Source organism: Mastigoproctus giganteus, chromosome 10, assembly GCF_048544385.1.
Source record: "Mastigoproctus giganteus isolate SK-2022 chromosome 10, ASM4854438v1, whole genome shotgun sequence".
Lineage (NCBI taxonomy): Eukaryota > Metazoa > Arthropoda > Arachnida > Uropygi > Thelyphonidae > Mastigoproctus > Mastigoproctus giganteus.
Window position 1 is genome coordinate 15,748,008 of NC_143584.1, and position 24,640 is coordinate 15,772,647.

The 24,640-nt window shown below is 36.3% G+C and overlaps 1 protein-coding gene across 1 annotated transcript in view; it reads left to right on the top strand.

The window, feature by feature from the left end:
- The first annotated feature begins 553 nt into the window (after positions 1–553).
- Fcp1 (RNA polymerase II subunit A C-terminal domain phosphatase Fcp1) overlaps positions 554–24,640 on the top strand; it is a 73,758-nt gene continuing 49,671 nt past the window's right edge. The window contains exons 1-2 of the mRNA XM_090384068.1: positions 554–786; positions 13,827–13,910. Of these exons, the coding sequence (XP_090240194.1) occupies positions 554–786; positions 13,827–13,910 (317 nt within the window). The remainder of the gene's footprint in view (positions 787–13,826; positions 13,911–24,640) is intronic.

Here is a 24,640-nt window from a genome sequence, read left to right on the forward strand (position 1 = left end):
AATGAACACTGATGGCCGTCCACGTTTGGAGAAGGGTCGATATTTTCTTGTTTGCATGCAGGTATTTAAAGCCTTCTGTTCTGGGTACACCTCCATCCAGTAGAATCCCATTTTTCACCAATGCCTGCCAGCCTATAAGGGATCACAGAAAGTGATATCTTGGTGTTCTTCACCTGTCTAGGAACTCGTGCTTAGCCATACCGTGCATATGCTTCCGTAAACAACCAAGACAATTCCTTTCTCACCCCTCCCCAACACCCACACACAGTGTGTGTGTGTTGGGGAGGGGTGAATATTCAGAATTTTGATTTTTAACGAATTTCCCGACAATCTTCATAGCTCCACCTACCCGTCCATTTATGATGAAATAATAATATGTCTTCAGCATTGTCGAAGAACATAAACAAACTATTCTCTGAGAGGTACTGATTTAATGGCTTGTTTTTGGCTAAAAATGTTTTCCATTTTCAAAATTACAGCAAATAGCATCTGCATATTTAATATATGATTCAAAGGATATTAACCGTTAGATGGTGTTTGGTGTGCTAAAGGTATGGCGTTTACCAGGTCGAAGGAAATATATTTTACTGGCAAAGAAGCCATTTATTTGATAAAATGGAAAATAAAACCTGGCAGCCGATTATGCCATGGTACAATTTTATTACTTTATGACGATTGCCCTTATACGAAGGAGTCTTCTGATAAGCAGCCCCAGAAGCTCAAATCAACAACAGAAGGTGTAGTTGAGGAGTTGATATGTAAAGAAGGAGAAATAGTTAATCCTGGGTAGGCCTAATTTATTTTTATTATTTTTAACTTGACTGTCTGCCAGTTGTTTGGAAGCTTTAAATCAGTATGGAATATTAAAATAAAATGTGACATCAAATTGGGCCCTGAGTTTAAACACTAGAACTATGTCGACTTACGTGTAAGTGGGTGGCAGATTTTAAATAATTGCGCCAAAAAAGACCACGTTTCGCATGAGTTTAGCTGAAATCCTCCAATTAATGTATTGCGGATACATTAAATTTCTGAATAATTTAAATAATTTTATTATATGGAAAGTGTAAAGTCTCTCCTTTTTTGTACCACATCCAGATATTTTTGTGTTCATGTGGCTTTGCCTTTTGGGGGGGTGGTGATTGTTTACTTTGCTATTTAATTCACATCTGTTAACAGCCGATAACATTTTATTGGTGAAAAACACTCAGCCATTTGTATCAGTAGCAATTAGGGACTTTGCATGCATTTTATTTAGAGTCATGGATTCTGGCATTTTTGTACAAATAGAGGTGTGATACGAGAGGATAATTTATACTATGGAAGATAATTTTCGTTAAAACTCCAGAACACGGTGCCCCTTTGAAAATCACGTGCGTAACCTGCTATGGTTAGCGTTAGTTGTTTATCCCACCCTTGCCGCTGTTTTAAAATCGGGAACTCGTTTTCCTATTTTAAAACAGCTGGAAGAGGGAGAATAAACACCCCAAGACCATGGCAGGCTGAAGATGCACCATGTTCTGGAGTATAGCGTAATTTTCTTTTGATGTAGCGCTACTTTATAAATTTGTTGGGGAACTTTCTGATTTCATTCTTGCGTTTTTAGTGGGGACAGACTGCAGAGTCATTTTTAGTTAAGTCTAACTAATGCTCCTACCAAAATAAAAAGAATTTGATTGGACTGGAGGTTTTATGTGACTTGTCAGTGCACCCCAACGTTTTTTTTTTTTTTTTTTCGGAAATGGAGATCAGGCAAATGATGCAAGGAAGCAAGCTTATATAGTTATTATTAATATTGTTTTTTTTATCAGTTTTGAATTTGCATTATTCTTCTATCTCAGAAGAATTCAAGATAAATTTCACTGTGTAGTTTTGGTCAAAAGAAAGTTGCACTTTCTTTGACCAAAATCTAATATTGGGGAAAACTTTTCCCAATATTAGATAGCCCAATATAAAAATATTTCTCAAATTGGAAAAAATAAGTTAACTTTAATAAGTGTTCACAATCAACCTTGGGAATCTGATCCTTGCAAGATCTTGTAATTTGTCAGATTTCAGTTGGATGTAGTACATAAAATCTGAATTTGATTACTACATCTTATTGTACAGTGTATCCTACTAGAAAAAAAAAATGTAGCATACAGTGCTTATACAATCAAAAATAATCTTTAGAATATGATGTGCTATCCCATGGGTCATTGTAAGGATCAGTGGTTGATAGGCCCTTAGTCCCTCCTATCTGTTGCTTTCCTCACAGCAATTGGAAGCTCTGACCTTTTCAGTATACAGTACCCATATTCAGTTAGTGTGTATATCTCCCCCCCTTTCTGCCACTTTGAACTCGAAAAATGAGTTGCCAATTTTAAAACAGCAGTAAACATCCTCCCCTTTGCCAGTGGATTAAATTTGAAGTTTATTCCTCCCCCCTTGCTGTTGGATTAAAGTCCAGTAATTAGCAGCCTATCAAAGTAACATGTGGGAGGAGCTAAGCCTGTGTGTCACTGCATCACACCATGCCTCCCCAATGATTATTCGGAAGATGTATCATATTCTAAAGATTAACAAAAAAAAAGACTTTCCTTTTTTCGAAAGATGTCATATACAACCAAAGTTCCACTAATGAGTTTCTTCAGTAAATGGCATCCTTTCTACAATAGATAATGATCTGTGTTTTGATCCTTAGGGCCACTTGCTTCAGGAAGTTGCTGTATGCAGGCACATATACAAGTACTTCCTGAAACATGTATATCAGTACATACAGTAAGAACAATGAAAAAATCTCCTATAGTTTAAGATATTACTTTATTATGGCAAAACCTTTAAGTTATATGCACTAATGCAGCACTGTATGACCTTTTCAGCATCTGGGCAACCAAGTTGTAAGGTACCACCAAATGGGAAGGAGCATTAAATATTTAATAGAAAGAAGCATATAAACACACACATTACTTTTTACATTAGCTTTTATGTAATCATCTGTGATTACTCAAATAGCACAAAATATTAAATTTTAGAAAAGTTTTTGATACTGTTGCATAAAAGACCTGTACAAATTGGAGCATTGTGGCATTAAGGGTATGTAGAGCCCTGCACTAATGAGCAACCATTGATCTCCAGGCTAAATATGAATTGGATGTTGTCTGATCCAACAGAACAAATTAAAGGTTGTTAAAACTGTTCACTGAATGCATTATACATTGTCATAATGATTCATGCATGAAATGTGGGTTCCAGAAACTCCTAATGGATTGCTAACATAAATAGACAAATCTGCAAAAACCACTTGAGAACTGAAAATTTGTCAATAGTTAGCAGGGTAGCAGTAACCCCAGAGAAATGTACCAACTATGTGGTGTTACCCTCAGGGTAGTGGAGAATGAAAGAGACCTGGGGGTAATTGTGCAGTTAGATATGAAGTTTTCTGAGCAGCGCAGACAGGCTGCCAGAGTAGGTGATGGGGTCTTGTCAATGACATACAGGAATTTTGCGAGGAGGGATAAGGAGGTGATTATCCCCTTGTATAAGCCAATGATCAGGCTACACCTTGAGTACTGCGTACAGGTCTGGAAGCCTCATTTTTGGAAGGATGTAGAGTTGCTAGAATGAGTACAGAGTAGGGCAACAAGACTGGTGAAGGGAACATAGGGGTGCTCTTATGAAGAAAGACTTAAGTTCTGAAAACTGCAGCTTCTGGAGACTAGGTGCCTGCGAGGCAATCTGATTGAGGTGTATAAGGCCTTGAATGGATTGAGCAGGCTCAATGCTGATGGCATTCTTCCTCTTGCTCAGATTACAAACCTGAGGGGGCATAGATTGAAACTGAGGAAAGACAGTTATAGATGTGTGGAAGTTTTGCTTTTAGCCAGCGGGTAGTTGATTGCTGGAACAAACTTCCATCTGTTGTTGTGGAAGTTGATAGCTTAAATAAATTCAAGCCAGAACTAGACAAACATTTGGAATGAATGGATCAGTGAAATAGGAATGGTTTTTTTTTTTTTTTTTTTGGCTGATGCTGTATAAGCTTGCTTTCTTGCATCATATGCCTCTGCTAATGCTAATAGCCAAAAAAATTCAGTTCTCAGGTGGTTTTTTTAGATTTGTCTATTTTTCTAAAATAGCTAGAAAATAGGTTTCTGAATCTTTGAGGTTCAGCTGTACATGTTTTTATTGTATAAAATAATTTTGACATCATATACACATTTTTTTTTTTTTTTTTTTTTTTTTTGCCATCACAGTTGGGACAAATAAATCAACACATAGTGGCATATTTCTGTAAAACACATTAGACATAACTGGGATGGATGAATTTGATTGTGGTACTTAACCTTTTTCTTTATAATTTGTCTTCACTAGTATCTTTCTCCTTTTATATCAGTAATAGTATGTGTGAGCAGTGCACTTTGATACTATTAAGCTAGTATTTAATTATCTAAGCATTTGGCAAGTTGTATGCAAAATTCATCTTAAATTATACAAATTTTGATAATTAAATTCTAGAATTGAGTCAATTTAGAGAAAATCAGATGGTAGAATGAAAAAGCTTAATGTTTTTTAAAGTAATTTGTTTGATACATTTGAACTAATTGCTGCTGGTTCGTTTTTCACATTTTTTTTTTTTTTTTAATGCCCTGTGAATTCATTGCAAAACCTTGTGCATTTGATTTGGAGGAATAAGTAATAGTTGTGTAAGGGAAATAAATCAAGGGGATAAAGTGGCTTAGCTTCACAAATCAGATGCCTTGCCAAAAGATCCTTGATAATTAGCACGGGTGTCAAACAACACAAATCAGCTCTGTTTTTCTCAAACTGAAGCATTACTCGGCAATTTCTCTTAACCAAATGTTCTGAAATTTGTGCATAGTAGACTATTATTCACTCTCTTACTTGGTGGAACAAAATTTCTTGTGAATTTTGCTCTCAAAGAAAGTGATTACCATTATTATTATTTTCTTTTTATATTGGAGGACATGTTGATTTCCATTCCTCTCTCTCTCTGTGTTTGTGTACTTACACAAAACACCATGACTTGTCTTTATGATTGATCAAATTGAGCAAGGAGGGATCATTAACACCATTGCTTTCATTCAAGATAACATGATGTTTGCTATGAGCAACCATCTTGAACTGTTATCCATAGATTCTGGAAAATGGTACTAATGCTATCATCAACCTGAACTTGGTCCAGCTTAGGTCTTTTAAGACCTGTTCCGTTGTAGCTCTTGGAGGTGGTCTTGATCTTGCCATTGTTGCCTTGGTCGACCCACATCTCTCTTGCCTGTAGGTTTGTAGTTAAAGGCTAATTTGGGATCTGGTCTGGCTTCATTCTTTCTATGTGGCTGATCCATTTTTTCTGATACCATTTTATGTCATTAACTATGTTATCTACTTTTAATTTCTCATGAATATCTAAATTTATTTGATGATCTAGTCTTGTAAAGCCTAATAATAGTCCTAAAAATCTCATTTGTGCTACTTCTAGTTTTTTGTGTATCTTTCTTATTTATGACCCAAGTCTCACAGCTGTAGAAGAGGGCTTATTTTGAAGTGGTGTTGTGCAGTCATAATTTTGTTTAAGTTGTCAGTTGTTTTCCAAAGTGATGTTTAATCATTCTGTTCATAAATTGATTTTGTTTTTGAGGTGGAGATTTTCATCTCATACTTTTTGCCTATTTTATTCAGTTCATTAGCTGCTATCTGTAGTTCATCATCCGATTTTGCGATTATAACTTGATCATCGGCATATAATATATTTTGGATTTTATTCCTGTTGTTCAACTCTATTCTGTTGTTGTTTGTTTCCATTCTTTAATAATTTTAATGATGTAGATATTAAATAAATCTGGTGATAGTCCACATCCTTGTTTGACTCCATTATTGGTGTTATTGGGTCTGATAGTTGGCCATTAGAATATTTTATGCAGACTTTAGTTTTTACATAGGCTTTGTATTGCTTTCCAGAGTTGGGTTGGTTGGGATATTTTCTGTATGTAGAATCAGCCAAAACTTTTCCCGGTTTACATTGTCATATGCTTTTTCATAATCAATGAACAGCAGAAATATTGGTAGGTTAAATTCTCTTCTTTTCTCCAAAATTTATTGTAATGAGAAAATGGCATCTATTGTGCTTCTCCCTTTTCTGAACCCATTAATGATAATGCTATCATTAGTACTAAAACATGGATTTAATATATATGAAAATGTTTATTAAATCAGTGACTTTTTAGGGTATTTATCTATTATCCTCCTGACAGTAGTTACATCATTATCACTCTAGGAGTGCATCCTTGTTGCAATAAAGTAATAATAAACAAAAAGTATAAATATAGCATAAAATATAAATATAAATAAATATACACTGGTTAGGCTTGTAACTTACACTTTTGTGAGGATAATAGACAAGTATCCTGTTTGGTAACTATTCATAAAGTTGGAGATATATGCTGTCATTTGCAGAAAAACATTTTTATTAGAATTTTTTAAAAAATGATGAAACACAAAGTTGCATCATTTTTCATATTTGGAAAGTAAAAAATCGTTTATTGCATTCCATGCATTCACATATTCCACTGGGATGCAGCTGAAGAAAAATACCTGGAAATGTATTAAAAGCCATGAAAAAATTCACATGAACATATCAAATCTCAATTTTTTTAGGAAGATATTTTGAAAGATTATATGAAAAAAAAATGATGTTGATGAAAGTACTAGAAAAGTTGCATTTGTAATTAAAAAAATTAATAAGTAGAGGACTTTCTTTAAAGGGAAAAAAAAAAAAATAATAATAATAATTAATTTATTGAAGAATATGCTGTTCTTTTTAAAGACCTAATGAATAGGCCAAAGAGTTTTTAAATTCTATACAGTGGGATCAACTGATGATGTTACCAATAGTGAATTCTAAATGGGAAGCCTTCAGGGACTTAATCTTGCAGGGTACTAAGGTACTAGGCTTTTCATACCAACTAAGAAATACTGTTCAGGGTTTAGGCCTAAATGATATCAGATGAATTAATGTGGCTGTGGCAGAGAAGAAAAATTCATGAGATGCATATAAATTATCAGATGACACAGAAGCCTATGGCAGATATAAGCTAGTCTGTAATCAAGTCACAAAGAAGGTTAGGCAGGCGAAGGCAGAATACGAGAAATCTTTGTCAAAGAATGCAAAGAAAAACACCAAAGACTTCTTTACTTATGTAAACTCTAAAGGGAAGGGGATGAATCAGATTGGTCCACTTGATATCAATGGTTTGACTATAGATGATCATTCTCAGATAGCTGCCAAACTAAATGAGCATTTTGCATCTGCATTCACATGTATTTGCATGTGTGACCATGAGTTATTCAAGGAGGAGAGGGCCAGATGTTTATCAAACTCTAACAGGGAGCTAAATGATTTTGTAATAACTGAGAGCAAAGTGGAGTAGAAATTGAAGTTAAACATAAGGAAGGCACCTGGGGTGGATGGGATCTCTCCAGTTATATTAAAGGAGGCAACAAAGGAAGTAAGCAAACCCTTAGCCATAATTATGGAAGCTTCTTTGGACTATGAGGAGGTCCCCATGGACTGGAGAAGTGCAAGTGTGTCCCCAATTCACAAAGGAGGATCAAAGGGTGACACGGGTAATTGCAGACCTGTTAAACTTCTTCCAGGGAAAATAATGGAGTCACTGGTTAAGGAAGTGATGCAGGATCATCTAGACAAGACTGCAGTTATAGTTCAGACACACAGCATGAGTTTGTTAAGGGGAAGTCTTGTCTGACAAATTTGATTGGATACTATGATGTGGTCACAAAGGAATTGGATGCAAAGAATAATTTTGATATCATATACTTGGATTTTAGGAAAACTTTTGATACTGACACTGTGCCACATGGAAGACTACAAATTGGAGCAGTGTGGCATTAAGGGCAAATTGCTACAATGGATAAAAGGATGATTGAGTGGGAGACGATAGTGGTTATCAATGGACACTGCTGGACTAATGTTATTAGTGGAGTCCCCCAGGGTTCGATGTTGGGTCCATTGTTGTTTTCAGTATTTATCAATGATATTGATGAAGGTATATCAGGGTTAATGTCTAAGTTTGCAGATGATACAAAGGTTGGCAGGATTGTTAGTGACAGTAATCATAGTATGCTACTGCATCAGGATCTGGAAAATTTGAGCAGAGAGGTGGCACCTGAAGTTTAACATTGACAGGTGTAAAGTAATGCATATGGGTAGCAGTAACCTCAGAGTAACGTATCAACTGGGTGGTACTACACTCAGGGTAGTGGAGAATGAAAAGGACCTGGGGGTAATTGTGCATTCAGATATGAAGTTTTCTGAGCAGTGCAAAAAGGCTGAAAGGGTGTGCTGTCAATGATATATACAGGAATTTTGCTAGCAGGGATAAGGGGGTGATTGTCCCCTTGTATAAGGCAATGGTCAGGCCACACCTCAAGTACTGTATACAAGTCTGGAGGCCTCATTTTAGGAAAGATGTAGAGCTGCTGGAACAAGTACAGAGAAGGGCAACAGGATCAGTGAGTGAAACAAAGGGTTGATGTTACCAAGAAAGGTTTCAGTTCTGCAAATTACAGCTTCTGGAGACTAGGCAACTGTGAAATGATTTAATTGAGGTGTATAAGACCCTGAATGGATTGAGCAAGCTCAATGCTAATGGGTTTCTTCCTCTTGATCAGATTACTCACCTAAGGGGGCATAAATTCAAATTGAGGAAAGATAATTGTAGAATAGATGTGCGAAAATTTGCCTTTAGTCAACGGGTAGTTGATAGTTGGAATAAACTTCTATCTGTTGTAGTGAAGGTCAGCAACTTAAATAAGTTCAAGGCAGAACTAGACAAACATTTGGAGTGAATGGATGGGTGAAATGGAACGGGTGCGTGTGTTTTTTTTTTTTTTTTTTTTTGGCTGGTGCTATGTAAGCTTGCTTTCTTGCATCATATGTCCTACTAATGCTATTGCTATCGCTTTAGACTTGTATCACAGAATATAGCAATCTAGCAGAAAAACCTTCATAAATGTCTTCATCGATTTGGAATGAATTTATCAAATTGATACAATCAAAGAAATTATTTATGAATTAAAATTGTGGAAGTATTATTCTTTTGATGTTAATTCAACTCTTGGTGTATCCACTTCATGATCAGTTTTTATAGCATCTGTCAATAAAAACAGACCAGTAGAGAATATTTTAACTTTCATCGATTATTGTGATTATAGTGCTGAGGAAATGGCAAACAAAATATCATATTTGGTTGCTTGAAAAAACATTAATCTTGTTGTTTGCTGTGGACAGTCCTATGGCAGTTCCATAATCATGCCTGGCAATAAAGGATTTCTAGTGCTAATAATTCAAGCACTGCTTTAGCTGAATTTATTCATTGTTCATGTAATTTAATGAATTTAATTGGAATGTTTGCAGGAGAATGTTGTGAAGAATCATTTTTATTTCTTTTTATTCATTTATTTTTATTGGTGGAAAATGAGTACAGCTTTTTTTTTCTGCACCTTCAAGTTGATGAAATTACATATGAAGAAACACTTAAATAAAGAATGTAAATTAATAAAGAAACTTTCTTATACAAGATGGTCATCATGAACTGAAACACATGATGCATTAGCAGATAGTTAGACCTATCTTATGGCTTGTTTAGAAAAGATAATAAATAATCCTAACAAAAAGAATATTAAATAAATATACGATGTCAGAATAAAAAATAAAACAGAAAAATAGTTTATAATAATGATTTTAATTTGGAAAGTCATATAGAAAAATTTTGATAAGGCAAATAAACAAATGCAAGTTATTGATGGAAATCTAATTCAAGTTACTAATTTATACAGATTATTGATAAAATATTAGTAGTGGCAAAGCAAGCTTATAAAGCATTAGCCAAAAAAAAAACCCTGCAAACACACTTCACCCATTCATACCCTCTAAGAATTTGTATTTGTATTAAGAATTTGTATTCTTCCTTGCCTTCCACAACAACAGATGGAAGTTTGTTCCAATAATCAACGATGATCCTGCAATGCTCCTTTAACTAGTGACTCCATTATTTTCCCTGGAACAGAAGTCAAGCTAACAGGTCTTTAAATACTCGTGTCACCCTTTGATCCCCCTTTGTGAATTGGAGATACATTTGCATATCTCCAGTCCGTAGGAACTTCCCCAAGTCCACAGATGCTTTCATAATTATGGCTAAGGGTTTGCTTGCTTCCTTTGCCACCTTTAATATAACTGGATAGATCCCATTCACCCCAGGTGCTTTCTTATGTTTAACTTCAACAATTTCTCCTCCACTTTGCTCTCAGTTATGAGGTGCCTCCGTAGCCAGGTGGGAAGGAGCAGCAGTGTGTAGCACACGCTTCTTGATTAGACCGGGGTTTGAACCCGTCACCATCAAATATGGAGGATGCGGAAAGGTCAGGGAATGACCACCGCATATCCCGGAGCAATATGGCCTTAGTTGCTAATGCTCCTAAAAACCAAATAACAACAACAGCAGCTCTCAGTTATTACAAAATCATTTAACTCTCTGTTAGAGTTTGATAAACATCTCCTCCTTGAATAACTCCTCATGTGTGAATGTAGATGCAAAATACTAATTTAGTTTTGCAGCTATCTGAAAATGATCATCTACAGTCAAACCATTGATATCAAGAGGACCAATCTGATTCATCCCCTTCCTTTGAGTTTATATGCTGCATGCCTTTTCTACAGATACTTCCATGGGCACTGTTGTTCTGAATTTTCTTCTATAATTTCTGCTCTCTCTTTCAAAACTGTCCGAATGCATGCCGCCACCACCACCACCAGCCAACATCCATTTACTGTCCAACTTCAAACTCACAGAACCAACTTTTCATTGTCCTTGTTCATTCATTCAGCTACCGTTTTCTGGAACAACCATCCTTCATACGTGCTTCCTGAAAATTACAGTCTACAGAAGTTCAAGTCTGATGTCAACAGATATCTTCTCAACCTCCAACCCATGCACGGTACTAAGTACCATAGGTTCTAACACCTCTTCATGTTTGGGATTTTCATTAAAAATATATATATATAATAGGCTTGTGTGTTGCCTGATAATTTATATGCATCCCATGCATGTCTTTTCTGCCATGGGTCTCATCAGTTCATCTGATATCCATTTGGGCCTAAACCTAGAACAGTATTTCTTAGTTGGAACAAAAAGCCTAGTAGCTTTCACGATTACTTCCTTGAATTACTTCCTCATTTAGAATTTGCTGTTGGTAGCATCATCAGTTGGTCCCACTGTATAGAATTTAAAAAATCTCTTAGCCACTATAGTCACCTTTACGAAAGCAAAAACCCTTCCCTTTACCCCTAATGGTCGTTACACCTTTAAGCAAATCCCACATTCTGATGTGGGATTTGCTTAAAGGTGTAATCACTGCTGATAATCAGGTCAACAGTGTTACTCCCTCTGGTTGCCTCTCTAACGTGCTGCTGTAGAAAGCAATCATCCAATAAATCCACAAAAGCCTTGCTAGTGACCAACCCACAAGTTCCAGTGAATATCTGGGAAGTTAAAATCCCCCATTATGAGACACACTGATTTACTGGCCCACTCTGTATCTCTGTATAATTGTTCATTGTACTCATCAGTCATTAGGCCTATAACAAACTCCTACCCTCATTTTTGCTTTCCCAGTGCTTATGTCACACCAAACTGACTCAACATTGCACTGTCCATCTAGGTCAACTGGATGCACTTCCTTAGATTTTGTTAACTAACAGCATAACTCCTCCTCCCTTCCTATCTTATCTATCCTTTCTGTACATATTGTATTCCCCAAACTCCAATTCTGCATTCCTTATATCTGTGTGACACCACGTCTCTGATATCGGCTACTGTTAATCTATTAGTCTATGAATCCTCTTCCAATAGCTGTTTTTCGACCCACCTAACATTGTCTCGATAGCATCAGCAAATATTCTTGTTCCCTTTTTATTTAAGTTTACCCCATCCCTGTAGAAGCAATCTCTCCAGGGTTGATTGTGCAAGGCTCATGGGATAGAATTTTTTACAGAACTATAGATGATCAGTCTTAGATAGCTGCCAAACTACTTGAGTATCTACTGTATCTACATGCACCCATGAGGAGTTATTCAAGGAGGAGAGGACCAGATGTATATCAAACTCTTAACAGGGAGTTAAGATTTTGTAATAATTGAGAGCAAAGTGGAGGAGAAATTGAAGTTAAATATAAGAAAGGCACCTGGGGTGGATGGGATTTATCCAGTTATATTAAAGGAAGTGGCAAAGGAAGTAAGAAAACCCATAACCATAATTATGAGAGCATCCTTGGACTCAGGGGAATTCCCCACAGACTGAAGATGTGCAAAAGTATCTCCAATTCACAAAGGGTGATCAAATGGTGATATGAGTAATTACAGACCTGTTAGTTTGACATTCTGTTCCTGGGAAAATAATGGAGTCACTGGTTAAAGAAGCATTGTAGGATCTAGACAAGACAGCAGTAATAATTCAGACACATGGGTTTGTTGGATAGTATGACCATGTCATACTATCCAACCAATTTGATTGGATAGTATGACATGGTCACAAAGGAATGGGATGCAAAAAATGATTTTGAAATCATATACTTGGATTTCAGGAAAGCTTTTGATACTGTTGCATGTGGAAGACTACTGTACAAATTGGAGCAGTATGGCATTAAGGGCAAGTTGCTACATTGATAAAAGATCAATGGATATTGCTCTTCGTTAGCTAATGTTATTAGTTGTGTCCCTCAGGGTTCGGCATTGGGCCCATTGTTGTTTTGTATATTTATCAATGATATTGATGAAGGTATATCAAGCTTAATGTCAATGTTTGCAGATGATACAAAGGTTGGCAGGGTTGTTAATAACAGTAATAGCAGTATGCTGCAGCAGCGGGATCTGGAAAAGTTGGACAAATTTGCTGAGAAGTCGTAACTGAAGTTTAACATTGAGAAATGCAAAGAACTGCATATCGGTAGCAGTAACCCCAGAGAAACCTGTGAGGCAACACAAAGGTAAGGTGTTGTGTTAAGGTGTGTAAAGCCTTGAATGGATTGAGCAGGCTCAATTCCGATGGGATTCTTCCTCTTGTTCAGATGATAAACCTGAGGGGGCATAAACTGAAATTGACGAAAGACAGTTGTCGAATAGGTGTGCGTAAATTTGCCTTTAGCCAGCGGGTTGTTGATTGCTAGAACAAACTTCCATCTGTTGTTGTGGAAATTGATAGCTTAAATAAATTCAAGGCAGAACTAGACAAACATTTGAAACAAATGGATTTGTGAAATGGAAATTTTTTTTTTTTTTTTTTTTTTTTGGCTAATGTTTAAGCTTTTTTTCTTGCATCATATGCCTCTGCTAATGCTATTCATCATTATTACAATATTTATGTGCTACATTAAATGTATAAAATAACTTGTAATATTAATTATTCAATTACTGAAATGCATAAAAGAAAATTTGTAAAGAATAATACATACCTCTGGTACCAGCTGATACCCTGAATTCTTTATATCAGTACCCTGAAATATAATAAACAGTCTGTATTGGATTATGTAAAGATGCATATGGTAGCAGATGTCCAAACTAATGATAGTGTTGGTGGAATATAAATGAAGGCCAGTGAACTAAGACACTGCTGTAGTAGAACATAATCCTCCCTCTTCGTTTTAATTATAGGCTGTTGTTTGTCTTGTTCCATTTATTACCTTAAAGTTATGTTCATGGAATTATAATGTATAATTAATAGTTTCTTATTCCTTTTTATTTGTTTTATTTACAGAGCAGTTCTGTTCCGTCTACAAATATGCACTCATTCAACAGTAATGAAAGATCTCTGTGCAGAATGTGGTGCAGATCTAAGACAGTAGGTATTATTTTCTTTTATCCTGTTATGATTTATCAGTCAGAATTAAAAGAAATATCTAAAAGTTTAATGTAGTGAGTCACAACCATTTTTACTATTTGTGAGGCATAGCAATAAAGTTTCTGAACTGTGCTTTTTGGCTGTGTTTGACAAGTTTGAAAATAAATGTAAGTAGTATGTTCAAACTTTTTCCAACAGATGGTGGTACAGAGATTGTCTGATAGGCTGACAAGTTGCAAGTAACAACCAGTTTTGTTAGTAGCATTAATGTTCCATGTCACAATTTTGCAATGGACCAATGAACGAATATCAAATTTTGCTTTAAAGTAGGAAAATCTGCAAGAGAAGTCTATGAAATGTTAAAAACTGTGTATGGTGATGAAATGTTAAGTTGTACTGGTGTATTCGAATGGTATAAGTGGTTCAAAGATGGAAGTGGGGATGATCACGATGAACCAAGAAATGGGTGTACCTCTCAAAATGAGAAGAGAGTTGAAAAAGTTCAGGAAATTGTGAAAAGAGATCTTCATTTGATCCTCAGAATGATGGCTGATGAATTGGATATAAATAAGGATACACTTTGTCAAATTCTGCGTGAAGATTTAGGGGAAAAGGAAGGTCTTTGCAAAATTTCTGCTACACAGCCTCAGATGAGCTGAAGCAACGAAAAGTGTCATCATTCGAAAACTTCATCCAGACTTGTCAAGACAATCTTAATTTCCTTTACTGCATTGTTACTAGAGATGAGTGTTGGGTCTTTCAGTATGATCCAGAAATGAAACATCAGAGCATGCAGTACTTTTAAAATCATCACCAAGGCCCAGAAAAAGTTTTCTTTACAGAAGTCCAGGATCAAGACGATGCTAATAATGTTTTTTGACAAACAATGATTCAGAAGGAACTTGTATCCAAAGGGGAGAGGGTCAGTGTTGCATTCTACTTACAGGTGCTTCAAAAACTATTGAAGTGCATTTCCTAGGTGCAGCCACAATTTTGAGAGAAATGTGGCTGATTCTTGTTGCACAATAATGCCCCCAACCATTCCACACTTGTTTTGAAAACATTTCTGACAAAACAAGGCATTGTATAGATGAACCATCCATCCTACTTTCCCGATATAGCACCAGCAGACTTCTTCCTCTTTCCCAAGGTGAAAACTGCCCTCAAAGAAAAGATTTCAACATGTTGAGGACATAAAGAAAAATGTAACTGCTGAGCTGAACATCATCTCTTTGGTGGATACCTTTGCTGGCTCTTTTCAGAAACTTTTAGAGCAATATAATAAGTGCATTCAATCAAGTAGTGATTACTTTGAAAAAAATAAAACTATTTTTGATCTTCTTCACTTTGTGTTATTTTTATTGCAACTGTCAGGGAATTTTATTGCCACACCTCATATATCCTACTTTATTACTGACTGTTTGCTATGAAATTTTCAGTAACTATTTGATTATGAAATTATTTTTATTAAAGAAATGGATAATGAATATTGTTTATATTTTAGTATAGATTAAAATATATTATTTAGAAAATTGTGCTTTGGTGGAATTCCCGAAGTTGATGTTACAACTTTTTTTTTTATACCAGAGCAACAAGTTAACAATGAGCTGTTCCCTTTTTTTGTGGCAGGAGATAGGGCTCGATCTCACATTGTGTGCACCATTGCACACATACCTGTATGGAAAGATCAACTGGTGCAATGTGCAGATTTAGAGTACTGAAACTGTCCCTCATCATCATGAAAAAAGTCACGCTTCTTCAGAAGTAAATGTTTTTCTATAATTGTCATATAGAAAATCAGTTGTACCTGTCACTGTGCATAGCTCATACAAAATCTGTTTCTGTGGTTGTTGGGAGAACTCACTTTTTTTTTTTTTTTTTTTCTCCCCATTACCTAAATTAAACTGTGTGAAGTGGAATAGGATGAAGCAGAATATCATCTTTCTGCTTTCACAATCACCTGGAACTCTGCTCAAAGGTTTACCTTTTCTTTCTTTCCACTAACATAAATGGCAAGATACAGCACAGTATGACAGTTAAACTAGTTCAAGATGTACACTATTTAAGCTACATCTTTCTTAATAAATAGGCATAATTGCTAATTGATTGTTCATAATGGTATTAAATTCTTGTATATGAGGTCACAAAAGTTGGAGTCTGATTTTAAAACAAGTTAGTTAATGCACACTGTGCCTTACATTTTGGGCATATGTTAACAGAAGTAATAATTTGATTTATTATAACAAAAAAGTAAGCAAAAAGCAATGACGTGCTCAAACCAAGAATATTTCATTTCTGCACATCTGCCGTATTGCCCATTAATTTTTCAAAACAAACAATATCCCATGCTTCTGCTACAATTTACAATTACACTGGTGTGCAAAATTTAAGGACCAGTCAGGTTTTCACCTGTAGCTTCTCATAGGCCTGGATATGGGAAAAGCATACCAAAGGAACTTCGTGAGGTACAGAAATGATGAACGAAACAACACCGACACAACAACGGAAACAAAACGGTACAGAGGGACTTTATTCAAAAATGGCAACATAGCACTGGCTGCCATGATACAGATGTATCACTGCAAAGATGGAACAAAAGGAAGAGGTGGTCCTCAGTAGAAGATATGGCCACCCCTAATGTCAATGCAGGCTTTGCATCGCCTGTCCATACTTAGAACAACATCGTCCATTCCTCTGTCAGTGGCGGACTCATCTTCAGCTGGCGGACATTTTCTGGTGGGTGGGGACTTGCTGCTAGGCATCTCCCCAGTGCGTCCAATATGTGTTCGATGGGATTTATATCGGTGGAACGGGCAGGCCAATCCATACGAACAATATCCTCACTTTCCAAAAGCATATCACAGCTGCAGTGCAATGGGGTGTGGCATTATCGTCCATAAACACGAACTCTGGGCCAATGACACCTCGGAACAGACGCACATGGAGAAAGATTACCTCAGTACAGTAGCGTTCACCAATTACAGTACTGCCTTCCAATATCTGGAGTTGTGTACGTCCATCCAAGATAATGCCTCCCCAGACGAAAACACCTCGACCGCCATATCGATCCCTTTGTGATGTTTGTGGGGTGATACCGTGTGCCAACATCTCGCCAGATTAGCTGACGTCAATTGCTGCTGAGATTGAATCTACTCTCATCAGTAAAGAGTACCTTAAGTAAAGATTTTGTGGTTGTAACCTTTAGAAAGTGTTGATCCTTAAGTTTTGCACACCAGTGTATATGGATTGCCTGTGTGATATGTATGAGGGAGAAAAAAAAGAAAAGAATTAACAATTTATGTATTTCTATTGGTCCAATTCTAATGAAATTTGAGAAGGCTCAATACATCTTTTTAATAGAGCCAAATATAAAATTTCGTGAAAGTGCTGGATTTCTGTTGGTCTGATTTTTTTTTTAATAATATTTTAGAAAACTTGACAAATCTTTCTAAAAGAGAATCTGAAATTTTATGAAAATCTATCCACTAGGAGTCAAGTTATTATATGGAAAGACAGATGGACATGGTGAATACAATAGATGCTTTATGCATACATTTTGTACAGATATTCAAGTCTAATGTCAACAAATATCTTCTGTCTTCTGAACTTTCAACATACCTTTAATGTTTGGGGTTTTCATTTAAAAAAAAAAAAATTGAATGCACCTAAAATTGTGCCATGGACAGCAGCAAAGTTTTAAATGAATGGGAAGCTAATGCTATGGCAAAATGCTCAAATAACTTTAAGTGATGGTCAGGTTAGTAAACAGCATGAGAATATTTAGTCTGAATTGTGTCTACAGAAATGTGTGCAGCACTGGCATTAAAACGAGCAAGTTTGAACTCATACTTAGAATAACTAGTGCCAATGTAATAAGACCAACAAAAATTTGATGTCACCCAGAAATGGGGGATAATAAGCTTTACTGAGATATATACAGTGTGTTTAAGGACAGACAGGAGAAAAGGATGTGTTTGTTGAGTTTGGGGAGGGGGGAATCATATTACTTGTCAACGTGCATGACAGGGGCATTTGCAGATTTGGAAATAATTCATGCAAGCATTCTTCCTGTGTAGTGTGAGGTAACAGGAAGCAATGGGAAAGTGAAAGTTGATATATTCTACAAACTAGAAGACTGTGAAAAGTATGTTGAGAGTCTTTGTAAACTGATAGAATGGGTGAGTAAATTGCTTTGTTATTGGATTTTTCAATCTGCCCCTTATTGTTAGGAGTAATTGGGAGGAAACTCACTATGCGGGTCTGTTTTTAAATCGACTAAATAAATTCTATATGTATCAACATGTTATTTATTTTCTTAAATGACATTAACAGAGGTATACAGAGCATAATGTCAAAATTTGTAAATGATGTGAAGGTTAATGACCAGCTCAAGCAGTTTTGCTTCAGGATAACTAAGGTGGGTTTCTGGGATGGATAGATAAGTGACAATGATGTTTTTATTCTGCAACTGCAAGGGAAATAACAACTCCAAAATACCTTATAGGCAAGAAGGTTGAATTAAAAATGGTACAGGAAGAAAGGGATTTGAAGATTACTGTACTTGTGGCATGGATGGCTCATAGTGCCTATCAATGATTTGTTGAACAGTTGCTTACAGAGATGCATTATAATTCCACTGTTTGAGGCAGTCATGAGAATGCATTTGTAACAGTGTTCCAAGTCTAGCTACACCAAAAAAAAGGAGGGCATTGAACTTCTTGTAAAGGTCAAAAGACAGGCAACATGCCTGGTGAGATTGACTAAGGGTTACTCATATTTGAAAGACTTTGAATATGTTGGCTGCATAGCTTGGTAACTAGTGACTTAGAGGAATCCATTTGAGGTTTATAAGGTTCTGAGAGGGAAGACTAGAACCAGGGGCATAAATTCAAACTAAGAGGAAAGAATTGTAGACTGGTTTATGGGTAGGTTATTCAGAGAGTTGTTTAATCATTGAAACAAATTGCCTCCATAGGTTTTGAAATTCAAAGGCCTGCTGGATTGAGAAGTGGGAAATCCACATAGTGGTGTTTTTTTTGTGTGTATAGTAAAACCCTCTACTTCTTTGCACTGCACAGTTAATACTAAATAACATGTAAGTGAAATGTATACAAAATATACATTTCAGTGAGGAAATAAATGTAACCATTTCCTTACTAATGTTGCACTAGCTGACCAGTGGTGTTTGTAGGAGGGGGAAGAGTTCGGTTGCCTCCAGGTCTTATTTATTTTTTATTTTATTTTTTTTTTGTTTCCATTTATTGAGCAATCACACACAGTTATAAATCCATTTATAGTACATGTACAGTAGCAGCATAGGAGTAAGGCTACAAAAGTATCAGCTTCACTGAGAGTTAAATTTTCCAATGTTTTTTGCTTAAAATCTGGAAAATATCATTAAATCTATACTGTGTACTTGTGCTTTACAGCACTGATAAACAATGGATAGTATTTTCTGGTGTCCATGTTTGGAAGGCTTGATTTTAAAACTGAAGTATGTCTAGTATTTTAAGTATTTACACTTTAAAGTATTTTAGGAGATGCACAATAACTGGGAATATTATGAAAATTTAAGATCTGCATATGTTTTGAGGTGCAAGTTGTTAATGTGAGCACAGAGGGATTTCTGGAAGATTATGTATTAATATACCTTTCTGAAAGCACTCTATGAGCAATGTTTTAAAAGTTTGTCCTGAGTATGAAGAGTTTATTTGAGTAGTCTGGTAACATGTTACTTTTCAACCTATTCCTCTTTTGCAGTCAATATACTTTTGGCACCAATGATGTAATGTGTTGGTTGCAGCTGTGAAGAAAGTTTTTCTCTTGGGCCTCCAGGAATGTATCCATTGCAGCAATAATATCACTGTCAGTGGGAAAATGGATACCACTCAGTTATTTTTTCAAATTAGAAAATAAGGAAATTGTCTGCTGGTACTAGTTCTGGTGAATATTGTCAAGGCCATACTATGTAAAGGAGCTGGATATATGCAGTATTCTTGCTGTGTGTATGCTATATCCAAAAATATCATTACTTCATACAACATGAATAGTCAAACTTATCTGTGAAAAGATCTAAACCTCTCAAACACTTTCTCATTCATTTCACAAACATATGTGCTCTCAGTTTCAATCTCAGTAATGTCTGTTTCCACTTAGTCTGCCAAACCCTGTGTGCTTTTTATTGCCGAATCCCATTTATCGGTTGATTCGACCACTGCTCATCTCATTTGCTGTAATTATTCACTGTACAATTCCTTTTGCTTGAAAGGTGGTACTTGTGCATATGTCTGCTCTGATATTCCCTGTCAGAGACTTAGTAATTTGGAATCTCCTCTTTTCTATCTTCTCGGGTTTAAAATCTCTCTACTCCATTCTGTCAAATTCATCTGTTGTCTGTCATTCTCCCAACTCCACTGATCATTTGGAACTCTTTGACTTCCTCTCTTTGAAACTTGAATTTCTCCAGTTCAACTTTCCTAAAAGCATGGTCATTTTAATGTTCACAATTCTAGCTGGCATCCATTTACTAGTCAGATTAACAAGAATAGTAAGTAGTCACAGAGCCAGCTAATCAAGATGCTCAGGCTTTTGCAATTCCTAATGATCTCGCACAGATTGTTCATTTACCTACCAGAATACCAGACAACCCTAACCATGCAGCCAACACACTTGATATTTTTCTCACAAACAACCCTTCTAAGTACATGGTCAAGGTGAGTGGTCCTCTAAGTACCTGAGATTAGGAAATAGGAGAAAGTCTGTTGGTACTAGGTCTGGTGAATATTGTCAAGCCCGTGTTATGTAAAGGAACTGGGTATATGCTTGGTGAAGAAATCACTAAGTTGTGATGATCTCTTCTCCAATGGAGCCTTTCCCTTGTAGCCATTCTGAACCTTGTGTTGTTTGGCATTACAAGAATGCAAAATAGGACAATTTGTGAGATTTCTTTTCCTTGGTTGGATTACCATTTTAAATCTTCCAATGTCAACATTTGCTCAGATCATATCAATGAAATTATTCTTTTCGAGATGAAATCCTTTATTCCGCACTCCACCTTAAACTCTTGTTCATTATCTAAACCTTCATTTTTCCAATAAATGTGCTAAGGCTGCTCATTCCTGGTGCCTGGGAGCCCAAGAGAAAAACTTCCTTCACAACTAGAAAATTGGTGCCAAAAGTATATTTACTGCAAAAGGGAAATAGGTTGAAAAGTAACATGTTACCAGACTACTCAAATAAACCCTTCATACTTGGGAATTTGGATTCAAGCCACTTGCGAGATGTTCCATCTCGCAATTGGCTTGAATCCAAATTTCCAGGTTCATTTTCTGCCTACACCAAAGCTTGCAACATTTGTAAACAAACTAGATTTTGAACAGGCTAAGAAGAGTAGAAAACTTGCTTCTTGTTCATATTGGTTTCTTGCCAAAAGTATTAGCAAGAACTTTTGCCCATCTCTGTTCTCACCTCTGTCAAAACCAGATGGTTCTATTGCTACTTCAGCCATAGATGATCTACTAGCATCCTTTTTTTTTTCCCTTCCAATTTGTATATTGATGATCTTGATAAACCATTTCCTACCATTCCCAGTGCACTCCATTCAATGCCTCCTGTGCTCTTCCATCAAAAGGATATCAAGAATTTTGTACAGTCTTGATGCCAAGGAAATGCCAGGTCGGTATTTCTCCACTTGTTCTCGAAACCTGTGCTCCTCAGCTTACTCCTGTTCTGTGTTGCCTTTTTACACTTGTTCCACCAATGTTTTATCTTCTACTTGGAAATTTGCTCATATCCAGCCAGTTCCAAAAAGGGTGACAAATACCTCCCATCCAGTTATTGACCCATTGCACTTCTACTCTTTCCAAAGTGATACCTGTTAATTGCTAACTCCTGAACTATCTAGAAACTTTCGATCTGATCAATGATCATTAGTATGGATTCAATCAGTGTTAACCCACTGGTGATATTCTGGCTCATATTATGCATCTGTGGACAAATTCAGTGGAGAAGTTTGAAACTCAGGCAGTTGCTCTTGACATTTGAAATGCTTTTAGCATAAGTCTTCTGTTTGTTATTTGGTTTTTAGGAGCATTAGCAACAAAGGCCATATTGGTTTGGGGATATGTGGTGGTCATTCCCTGACCTTTCCGCATCCTCCGTATTTGGTGGTTACGGGCTCGAACCCCGGTCTAATCAAGAAATGTGTGCATGCACTGCTGCTCCTGCCCACCTGGCTACGGAGGTGCCTAAAAGTCTTCTAAATAAGCTTCCACCATATGGTTTGCCAACTGTTTTTTATAACTGAGTATCCAATTTTCTCTCTGGCCGCTCACTACTGGTAATTGTAGACTGCTCTGTCTAACTTCTTCACTGATGCTGGTGTTCCCCAAGGTTCAGTTCTTTCCCCACTCTTTTCCTCTTGTATATTAATGACCTTCTTTCATTGACTGGAAATCATATCCATTGTTTTACTGATGATAGCACATTGCATTTCACCTTCCAGTTTGAGAAACCTTGCCCTGCACAAACACTTTCAACTTCTCAAATATCCACTACCAATTCCTTAAATGTTAACCTCCAGATAATGCTCCAGTGGGGCAAAGATAACTTAGTTGATTTCAGTCCTTCTAAAACAGTGTCCTGTCTTATATCTCACAAAAGGGATTCTTCTGCTCCTATGCTATTAACTTTGATGACACTCAGATTTCTAGACAAGATTGCATGTCTCTGTGAGAGATTACCCTGACTTCTATCTCTCTTGGCATGTGCACATTACAAATACTGCTTCCTCTGCATCTAAAAAAACTGAGTTTCTTTCTCTCTTGGTGTTACTTTTCTTCTAAACAGCTGTTCCTCTGTACAAAATGCAAATCCACCCTACCATTCAATATTGTTCCTACATCTAGGGTGGTTCTCCCCAAAACCTCTCTCAGGCTTCTAGATTCCACTCAAAAGAGGGTAATTAGGTTAATTAATGACCCATCTCTAACAAAGTCTTTCTCGGAGACATTCTTTATTGTTTAGATTGTAACATTCTTTGCTTGTACTCATGATAATAAAGTATAAAATCCTGGACAGACGATATAATTGTATTATTTTCGATAGCCTCTATTCTGCAGAATAAATCTATAAGTAATATTTACCATTTGTTTGCAATATAAGTGAATGTTTGCCTCAGTACACATTCGATCAGTTCAGTACTTTGGAAATTGTACTATAGCTAACTATAGACAGTGTGTAACTATCTATAAAAATAAACATGATAACAGTATCAATTCTCCAAACATGAGATGGTTTTTCAAAAATTTCTTGATTAATTTTCTCTTACAGCAGAATTGTGCTTCTCTAAAAGGTATAAATTGTTTTGAAACAATTTAGCTGGTTCTGGTTGTTAACCCCCCTCCCCATTGCACATGCACACAACCATCAAATTATTATCAAAGTTTTGACCACTTAGCCTATGTTCCCTCAACAATGTCAATAAATAAGATCAGAAACAATAGGGGCCTCATTCTTCAGTGTACTAGCATAGCAAGTAGAATTCCAGGAGAATTCCACTTTGTGTTATCCATCTGCCCTCCACTGATTCACCTCAGTATCTTCCCTGTAATCCCTAATTTTCTCAGTTTATACAATAACATCTCACAGGGGATCATATGAAAACTTTACTAAAGTCTAGGTATATAATGCTAATCATTCTTTGCTGCATCCAACTTTTTATAACCTTGGAGTAGTTAACCAGATTGGTCAGGCAGGACCTCTCTATAAACTCATGCCATTCTTATCAAGGTGGTGCTGTACTAATGCTGATCTAACTAACATTACTAACAATTTGATATGCTCACATGTCACCTTTTTAGTATAACTGATATACCATTCACCCCTGGTGAATGGTATATATCCAGTATATATTTGGTATAGGCTGACTGGGCTAGCCAGATGGGTAAAGTGCCTGCCTGGCAACCCAACAGTCGCGGGTTTGAATCCCGCCTCGGGCTTGGATCAGAATAAAATGCAAAAACTTTGGGAGGTGCATTGTGGCCACAGAAGTTGATGCACCAACAACTAACAAAAAAAAAAAAAAAAAAAAAAGTTTGGTATGTATTTCTCTGGACTTTGCCCTTCATCACCCTTAAGAGATTTTTCTGAAAGGTACCTCTCAGAGATTGTTATATTACAGTAAGCTGACTCCTCTTTCTTCCTGCTTCAAATATAGTTAAAGGTTGCAAAGTACCTTTTCTTCTCATCTGCCACATTTGGTTGTCTGTGATTCCACTGCTACCACTAAGGGTCTTGATTTTCTCTCTTCCTTATTGTATTTACTATTGAATTTACTTACAAATAGAAATTCTTATCCACATTTTCAGCTCTTTGCCAGAGATTTCTCATATTCAACTTTTGCTTGTCTTACTCCATCAGTAGTTTTATTGCAAATATGTTTATAATTGTCAACACAGAATGGTGTCTTATAATAGTCTGTAACTATCAAATGCTTGTTTTCTTTTCCTCAATTAAACCTCCTTTCATCCATTTTAGCATCTGCAGTACTTATGCACTGGAATGATTAATAGAGACCAAGAAATACTTCAATCTACTATATCTCTCCCTTTCCAAAATTAAAGCCTCTATCCTTTCCTTTGACCTCTTGGGATTTTCCTAGACATTACACATTTTTTGACATAGTTATGGTCTCTTGTCAGTTCCTACACTACCATGTCCTTGATATGTCC